At 37.9% G+C, this 9,791-nt stretch overlaps 1 protein-coding gene across 1 annotated transcript; it reads right to left on the bottom strand.

Moving 5' to 3' along the window:
- Window positions 1-624: 624 nt before the first annotated feature.
- Window positions 625-2,187, bottom strand: LOC148999171 (7-deoxyloganetin glucosyltransferase-like). Its single transcript, XM_089141408.1, has 2 exons — window positions 1,661-2,187; window positions 625-1,577 (listed from the first exon to the last, which is right to left on the bottom strand). Exons 1-2 carry the CDS (start codon window positions 2,151-2,153, stop codon window positions 640-642), a joined length of 1,431 nt encoding a protein of 476 aa, XP_088997534.1. The 5' UTR covers window positions 2,154-2,187; the 3' UTR covers window positions 625-639.
- Window positions 2,188-9,791: the final 7,604 nt, after the last annotated feature.

The raw sequence follows: 9,791 nt of genomic DNA, 5'->3' as shown, positions 1-9,791 counted from the left end.
ATTACACATTTTGAATAAGGGTTGAAAGGTTAATGCTAGAACGAACACCAAGAAAATCAAAAACAAGAATAATTTACAATTCTAAGGGACATAGAGTTAAAGTGGTTGACAGATTAATATGGTGTACTACGTCCATGGGCAAAGAAGAAGAACATTCACTACATAGGAAGAAGATTTGAATGAAAATCTCTTAATCAATTGCTAGAAGAGCATTACAACAATTCCCATCCAAAACAGTGCAACGTTTCCTAATTTTACAATGAATCCATTAGAGAACGCACGGTATACATTTGTACCCTTTAATCAGATAATGGGTCGACCAGACCTCTAAGATTGGGCCTATTTACTTAAGCACTTTACTTTTATCATAGATCTCACAAAATTGAGTCATTTGGGTCGACCACCAAAATATGTCTATTTGAATCTGTTTTTAAAATTGGGTATCAGAAGTCGGACCCACATAACAATTATGAAAACCATCAATAATGACACGAGTACCCATAAACTTTTATCATGGAGAACTTCCTTATCGAATTATAATGAATTAATGGATAGGAGAATTAATTAACACAAACCAAACCAAATAATAATAATGATTTGCATACATTTATTCAGAGCTAACAAAGACTCTTAGAGAGTTCATTTTCTGTCAGCAAACAAGACTTCCCTTTGCAGCTTCTCCAGATCTAAGAAAGATGAGCCACCAGAACTGACAGCCTCTTCAGCCTTCCTCTTCCAATCCAGAGCCCTCTGCTTCATCTCATCTCTCTTCTTTCCCGTCAAAATTTCCCTCACAAGCCTCTCCACTTCCTCTCTCTTCACATCTGTTTCCATTTCCAATGCCATACCCCATGTATTACAAGCAAACCTGCAATTCATTCTCTGCTCTGCAAATAATGGCCAACAGATCATAGGCACTCCACCGCAGACACTCTCAATAGTTGAGTTCCACCCTGTGTGTGTCAAGAACCCACCAACAGAACGATGATTCAATACCTCCTCTTGTGAAACCCAACTCACGATCAAACCTCTCTCTTTTGTCTCCATCAAGAACTCCGACGGCAATGCCTCTGTGTTGTCCCCTCCGACCAAATCAGGCCTAACGACCCACAAGAAATTTTGGTTGCTATTAGCAAGTCCCCAGGCGAACTCGGCCAGTGACTCAGCTGACATAACAGTAATACTACCAAAATTTACATACATAACCGAGTTGGGCTCTTTCGAATCGAGCCACTCAATGCAAGCTTCGTCTTGTTTCCATAAATTCGAATCAACAAAGCTCGACCCGTCTTTGATAACATTTCTGCAGAGGAGATGCAGAGGGCCAATATTGTAGATGGGTGGAAGCTGTGGCTTTAATGCTTCCAACACATCATGCTCCAAAGCTTCAAATGTGTTAAGAACAATGGCAGATGCATTGAAACATTTCTTGGCTTGTTCGTAGGTGAATTTAACCATGAAGTCTCGTGTATCACCTAGACGGTCAAAATTTATCATGTCCTTCAAACGAATATCATTCAATCCAGGAACCCAGTCAATAGGAGTGTTCCTGTACTCTTCTGATAGATAATTCACACCTGCAAATCCAGATCTTATCAGAAATTGAGTTGACTCAGTTGGGTTTCAATTAAAACTAACCGTGAATTCATTAGTTTATTACCTTTGGCTACTGTGAGGCCTCTCTGGTCAAGTTGAGGATATTGCAGATAACCCATGAGACCACAAACACTAGCAGTCCAGACACCAACGCCAGGAACGCCGATTTCTTGGGCAGCTGTTAAAGAGAAGCTCATGGGAATATCGAAGAAAATACAGGTAACAGGTGGAACATCGGAATCGTTGAGTTTGCTGAGAAGTTTAAGAAATGGTTCCAAGCAATTGTTACTGGTGGATTCACAGAGTGTTGGAACATCACGAGTAGCAGCAGGAGGAAGACCATCTGGGATGGTTTCGAATCGGAAATCAGGTAAACGATCGACGGTGTCGGAGCCATTGGTCTTGACGACTCGTTCATGGTTGATCTCAGTGTTGACGAAAGTTACGTGGAAGCCTCTGTAATGGAGAAGCTCTGCTAGTTGGAGCAATGGGTTTATATGACCTTGGGTTGGGTATGGCACAAACACTGCGTGTGGCTTCTCTTGGATTGAACCCATCTCTCTGTGAAGTCTTGAGTAGCTTGAGGGAGGTTGTCTGGTGCATTTCAGGTTTACCGAGCCACTGCTTTTATAGTAAGCGGGGTCAAATAGCAAAATAGTATATGCCCATATAGAGCCACTGGAAATGAGATAATTACTTGGATGCCACTGATTAATTTTTTAGACAGTTATTGCGATATGTGATATTCTTTAAATTTAAGGAAAACGATTTTTCAACTGATATATCAAAAATGTCATATATCATGATCAAAAAATATCAATTAAATCACAAGAATAAAAAAATAAAATAAATTAATCTTAAGAGGTCGCATCAATTACCAAAAGATCAATAAATACTTTGTGCTAAGAGGTCATAGGGGTCCAATCACGTTGAGATTAAGAGAAAAAAAAACTACATAAATAATTTATTCGATCTTATAACTCTCAGGGGATTGTTATTTGGCAAATTACATTTTTGGATATTATTTTTTTATGACTTAAATGTTTAGTAGTTTTAGAAGGTAGGGGTGTTTTGGGAAGTGAAATATAGCCATCCTCCCTCAGTTCATGTTTTTATAATAGTAGTATGATATGATTTGTAGCAGTCTGGATCAAATCCCCTTGAGAATAATGTGCTCTTATTATACTTTTGAAATATACAATAAATAGTGGGGCCCACCAAAATTTTGATTTATAATTTTTTTCAATTCTTATAAGTGAGCCCCATAACATGATATTAGGATTTATCTGTAAATATATTTTTGTTTTTTTTACATTCAAGCTGTTGCTGCAAATAAAAATCCTTTAATTTTCTTTTTAAGAAAGGAAGCTTGTTATTTTATGGGATGGAAACTAAATTACTAATATGTGCCGGGTGGGTCTTTAATCGCTTGACTAACCCATCATTAACAAAATTCGCTTGATTGCTTGTTCATGCCTCGAATCATTACTAGATCCAAGAGCAAGAATATTAAAATTAATAAAACTCATAAATATGATCCACATGATTGGGGTGGTTTTTCTTAGAAAACAAATAAATAAGGCCTACACGATTGGCTTGAGCGTAAGAGACTAAGAGGCGAGAAGCACGAGTGGTAAGGGGAAGGGGAGAAAGGGAAGGAAGAAAGCACACGAGAGCTCCGTGATCAAGGGAACAAGCCACATTGGCAAAATTGAGAAATAACAGTCAACGTGTGATCACGTGCGATCACGTGCGAAAAACTTATGTTAACATAGAAAATAGAACGTGAATGGCTGATTGTTTCAGGTTTGGCATTTTAATTACCCTTGATAGGATGGAGATTTATTTGCATTTTATGTTCACCCGCAACAAACATATTCTATAAATGCTTATAAAGTATTATACTGTTTTATAAATATTTTTCCTTGGAATTAATTAAATATATTTTCCTTCTTTATCTTGTTAGGGGTCCACTCTATCAAGTTTTTGCTGTCACCTTAGTTTCATGTAGTCCATAACAAACCGCCACATTATTACTGTTCTATTTAGTCCACTGTGTTAAAAGAAGAATTTTTTTTCTTCTATACAATCCGCACTTAGTTTCTACTTTCCGTATATCAGTAATTTTGGAAAGTAATTTTTTACTTTGCAACACATAAATTGGAGAAATGGCACAGAATTTTGTCATGTCCATAAAATGGACAGTTCATTTATCTTTGAATGAGTGACACGTGTCGTTGAGTCATATAAAAAGTTAAGGTTAAATTCAAATAAAAAAAATTATATTTATTAAATTTAACTTCAATATTTTTATTTGGGTGATGGACATGTGTCTTTCATTCACAAGAAAATGAATGGTTAGAAATAGACCTGATAAAATTCTAAAATGGCATGAGCTTCCCTTTAATAGTTTGGACTCTAATTTTGATGAACCTTTAAATTTAATATTTTTAAATGTATTAAATCCACTTGCTAATTTTGTTGAGGGTTAGTATGGTTATGTGATGTTTTGTTGATAATTTTAATAAATTAATTTAGTTCGTGTAATTTTAAAATGTGAGCCTTGGGTAGTTTTCAAAGATTTCAATTATTGATTGGAAATATATTTGCTCAGGTATCAAATGGTTTATTGGTGAGTCTAGGGTAGTGAATGTCGATCTGCATCTAGGTTTCTTATAACATCACAGATTGAGAATTGCCAATCTATGTCCTCATGCTAAGAAGCAAAATAGGAGTCTAGAGCAACGTCAAAGGCATTGTTGGAACATAGCTCTTTCTTGTAGTTCCTCAACATATCCCTAGAAGTATTGGAATCAGACATTTGAAATTACATCCTTCTTAATCAACAGACTTCCATCCAAGATATTGGCGATGTCTCTCCTATTTATAAACTATTTGGGGTTCTACATAATTATGATGCTGTGTATTTTTTTTATTAGCCTGTTATCCTAATTTATAGCTTTATAATAAACAGAAGCTTGAATTTAGATACAAACTACATGTCTTCTTTGATACAATTCTTTACCAAGGATATGTAAATATAAGATTGGTAGTTTTTGGGCAAAAATAAAGACACAATTCTTGTATCGAAGCTACAAGTGCATGTGTTGACCAAACAGCACGAAGCTCCCTAATCTTGCGCCACATTATTTTTGATAAATGGGTTTTCCTAGGGTATCACCAAAGAGACCCCCTCCAAATAACCCTTATCATCCCTCCTAGGACCACCCTCAATCCTATGCCACTCTAAGAGAACCCATATATACTTTAGTTTCGCTCCACTCGATCTCTACCTCCTCTTGTACATTTTAGCCACACCCTCTTTCTCTTTCTCACCCACTAAGTCAACTCCATCCAATTCATGGCTCCTAAGGCTTCGCTCTCTTCCCCCGTCCCCCCCCCCCCCCCCATCGACCAACATTTTGGTAGAATCACCTCTAGTAAATCCAGTTGAAGTACCTACAGCCAATTCCAAACCTATGGTGACTCGTGCTAAGGCTGGCACTTTGCCCTAAATTGTTCCTTTCCTGTCACACTTCCATTGATTTAGCCCACATAGAATTGTAGTCATTCACAATTGCAAATAACTCATTTCTACATAAGACTATGGATGATGAATTCATTGTCTTTTTAAATTATGGTACTTTATGTCTCGTCCCTCCCCTTGCAAATGGCAATATTGTTAGTTGTAATTGGGTTTTTTTAATCAAAAGACAAGTAGATGACTCCATTAAGTGATACAAGGCCCGGTTGGTTGTGAAAGGCTTCAATAAGTAGGAAGATTTGGATTACAATGAAAAATTAAGTCTAGATGTAAAACCTAGTACCATTCAACTGGTCTTATTCATTGCAGTATCTACATCTCCTATTTGGCAATTGGACATCCAAAATGCGTTCTTCCATATATTTCTTAATGAATAATTGTCTATATGAGGTAGCCACAAAATTCTATTGACTAATAGCAACCAAGCCATATTTGTAAACTTCATCGGTCTTTATACGACCTTAAATAGATGTACCATGCATGGTTTGAACGACTTGGTTCCTTTCTTCTAAAGTATGACTTTATAGGTTATGAGACTAATACATTTCTCTTCATTTATCATGGGGACACTGGAAGAATGTATATTCTCATCTATGTTGACAACATAATTTAGACGACAAGTCATGATTTTGTCGTCACTCAATTTCTAACAAAGATTGGGTTTGTGTTTGTATTAAGGAATCTAGGTCCTTTGCCCTACTATCATAGCATGTTTATTTCTAGCTTTGAGGAAGGTATTCATCTCTCAATGCCAATACATCTATGACTTGCTCATTGTCGTTCCAAGATTTGACTGTGGCCTATCTAGTTCTCTGCTGGAGCATGACTGGTTCCTAAAATATGAAGAAAGTGAGTATGGGCCACCTCTGATGATTAAGTTAGAATTTGGAAAACACAAATCCTGGTATAGAGGAGTAAATGCACAAAGAAGACGGAGAATGAATGTCTCCTTTAGTAGTTGTAAGAGTAAATGCCAGAGTTCAGATAACTGGGCTTACCCCCATATGTGCTAAGTAGAAGGCTTATATATCAACTCCATACCTCAAAGGTGGCTAAGGTGAATCATGACCCTCCAAGCTGCTAACTCACAATGAAGGGTTGAGATTGCACATGATGGTTACTTAAGCACAATAGACAACTACAAACAACTCAAAACAAGCATTATGCAAATGATATGAGACAATGATGCACGTATGCTTCTGACTCTATATATGCTGGTTTCTAGTGGCAAACACGCATTAAGATAGCGACTCTGCATAATCTCAGTCACTCTTCCCTCAACCATTTTAATATATTGGGTTCTCTGTGGTAATTGGGTTAGGGCATCCATCTCAGACATTCCATGGCTGGGGTTTAGGTCACCACTCTCTCACTCCACCATTGGTATAAGTATTGGCGCATGTCAGGGTTATACCTAGCCCAATGCATAGTCCTCTCCTGAGTCACATCAACTCGGAGTCGGATACCTCCCTTCCATGCACTAGACAGTCCTTTCTAATATGATAGGCTCTATTCCGTGCCTAGGCAGTCGATTCTGGTACCTCCCTCCCTAGAGTCATCGAATCCTGTGGCTCCAACCAACTAGGTCTACGGACTCTTAACCCTATTAGACATCCACATATAATAAATGGGAAGGTTTTATGTCCTCTCACGGGTTGGTTACTTGTCTTGAGCGCTCATGAGCCCAGGCTTATTATATGCGGCCTTAAAAATGAATGGCCCCCATAATGTGATTTCGTCCTCTCACGGGTTGGTTACTGGTCTTAAGCGCCCACAATCCCTATCGCTGCCATGGGTCACTCGGTTTCAATACCCTTCCCGATGGGGTTAGATATGACTAGGTTTCTTAAACTCATCTAGACAAGTCCTAAGTATGGCATCCAGTAGTTGCAGAAAGTGCCAAGGGGCACCATAAGAATGCGTCCCATACCACCTCCACTGGTATCCAATGACAAAATGCCTAATTGACATTCCCAAATCCACAACCATACTTAGGAAATCACATCACATCATGATTTCATAAATATCACAATAAAGTCCAACTCACAATTGAATCAATCACATTCATACAAGTATGCAATTTACATAACGAAACATAATATAGAATTAGAAGTTTAACATTATAGAAAAAGTGCTATTACAATAACTAACACTTGCATACTAGTTCTAACATATCAAAGCATGTAACCATGTTAATTGTAAGTGAATGTACTCACCTTATATTCAATTCGTATTCTCAGAAGAAAGAGGTCAAAAGGTAAGTCCAAAATCACCAAATAATCCTAAACAAACAAGTATAGAACATAATGAACAAACCCTAATGATCAGAGAGGAGATGGAAAATAGGGAAAGTTGTCACAGACCTCTTTGGTCACTTGGCTTGGTCACTTGAGGCGACCAAAGTAGTCGACCAAAGTAGGCGACCAAGCCTGTTGTGTACGGACAACAACTCAAATTTTGGTCGGAAACTCATCGTTCGAGTTTGGAATTGTGAAATCCAGCCCTATCCTAACCCTAAACTTGACCCAAAAACCCAGTTGTTTGTAGGTCCGAAGACCCGGAGTAAAGGAAGAAGCCAACTATGGGCCATCTCAGTGGAAGACATGGTGTTTGACCCAGAACCCATGGAAGTTGATGATGATGTTCCATACTTGGAAGTTTGTTCAGAGCTAGAAAGGAAGCTGCAACTTGTTGAAGATGAGTCAAGTTGATGGACTTGAAGTATTGTTAGACATGATTCGAAGGCATTTTTATATACTAGGTAAGCCATATGTTGTATTGGGAGAAGCTCATTAGGTTTGGACTTGAGTTGGGCCTTCAATTCCCTGTTTGGGCCTTGCTGACCAGCTTAGTCGAATGGGTGGTCGATTGGGTCAACCGACCAACCAATTGACCAATAGACTCAAAAATCCGAGAAAATCCTCTGTTTGGGGTTTTTCACTTTCTACTTAAGTAATTCGTATTTCTTAGTATCCTCTACCTCCAAAACTCTCAGAGAACATGGGAAGATTCTCTTAAAGCTTTCCTTGGTGAACTCGAAGAGCTTTTTCAAGATCTCAAGCCTCTCAACTCCGATTCTTCGATCTAAGGTTAGTGATCTCTTTTGTGTTGTGATTTATTCTTCTATGATCTTATTCTTGATTAAGACTATGAAGAAGATGCTGCATCCTTGCAACCATCTCTTCCATAATCTCCTTCCATTCTCAAGGTTTAATGACATTTACATTGACCTTCGCCATGATCCTTGTAAAACCCTTATGAAACCATGATCTCCCTTTTTGATTCAATTTCTTAGCATGATTAGATCTATTTTTCATGATGGAATGGTATATGACTTTTGATTATTTCCTACTAGGATGAGATTTGATCATATCTAGTTATCCCATGGATTCATAGTATATTTTTCATCGAAAACTAAGGTTTTTACCAAATTGGAGAGTCATGATTTAAATTGGTAGGTAGTGTTTTTTATCAATGTTAGTGGCTAATCTATGCTCCTTTAGTGTTAGATTATTGTTCTAAAGGTTTCCTCCAAGTTTTGGATCAAAATCCACTTTTTTGCTTCGTACTGACTCAGTTGGTCGACTGGGTCAATAGACCAACCAATCGACCAAGCAAGTTAGTAGCTCTATTTTTTCGCTTGGTTTGATTCGTTTGATCTCCAATCTTTTAGGCCTCTTTCCTAATGTTGTATCTATGATTGTTTAGGGTTTATTTGCTAGGTTTGGAACCTCTCTCTTTGATCTTTGGATAATCATCAACGCTATTTAAGGTAAGGACAGTTATTTCCAAAATAACATAGATTGCGTGTATTTTAGTTTCTAATTTCGAAAACTCTTAGATTCGCTACTGATATTGTACTTTTTAATTTTGATGTACTGCTATAAGTACAGTAGCAACTTACTTATGTTTTCTCTTTCATTATCCAAGTATATATGTATGCTTACTTATGTATGTTGTTTAATGAATCGATCATGCTTTTACATATTCTTTTATATGATGAGATGTCGGTTATGTATGATGAGGCTGATCTAAGAATGTGATTGATTAGGTATGATTTGGGATTGGGAAGTGTCCTTATAGTATGGGATGTTTCCAATGATGCCCTCTCACACTTCCCCGAATTATTGATTGTCATACCTAGAGCTGTCTAGCAGTGTTTGGTTAGAAATATCCTGTTATATCAGACCTGATTCGGAAGGGTATTGAGACCAAACGACCCGTAGTAACAATGGGGATTCATGGGCACTCAAGACCGGTAACCAATCCGTGAGAGGACACGAATCACATTGTGGATACTTGTAAAAGGCCATTTACTGGTAGGGTTGCAAATAGTAGACTTGGGCTCATGGGCGCTCAATGTGAAACCCAGCCCTAACCTTGACCCGAAACCTTGTTGTTTGTAGGTCCGATGACCCGAAGTAAAGTAAGAAGTCAGCTTTGGGCCATCCCAGTAGAGGACTTGGTGTCTGGCTTTGAATCCATGAAAGTTGATGATGAGGTTCTATTTATGGAAACTGAATCCTGATGAAGATCTAATTAGTTGATGGACTTGGAGTGCTCTCTATCTTGGTTTGAAGGCATTTCTACCTATTAGGTAAGTCACTTGACTTGTGTGCAAAACCCCTTTAGGTTTGGATTTTATCTGGAC

This window comes from Hakea prostrata, unplaced genomic scaffold (genome assembly GCF_041222555.1).
Source record: "Hakea prostrata isolate BN-2017 unplaced genomic scaffold, UWA_Hpros_2 contig_30, whole genome shotgun sequence".
In the NCBI taxonomy this organism is placed as follows: Eukaryota; Viridiplantae; Streptophyta; class Magnoliopsida; order Proteales; family Proteaceae; genus Hakea; species Hakea prostrata.
The sequence above is the reverse complement of the archived record's forward strand: the minus strand, read 5'-3'. Positions and strand labels throughout refer to the sequence as shown.

Bases quoted from the DNA above. Each gene is read 5' to 3' on its own strand.
- LOC148999171 (XM_089141408.1), bottom strand. From the start codon at position 2,153: ATGGGTTCAATCCAAGAGAAGCCACACGCAGTGTTTGTGCCATACCCA. The intron at 1,578-1,660 runs GTAATAAACTAA...CTGGATTTGCAG, and splicing joins AGGCCTCACAGTAGCCAAAG to GTGTGAATTATCTATCAGAA.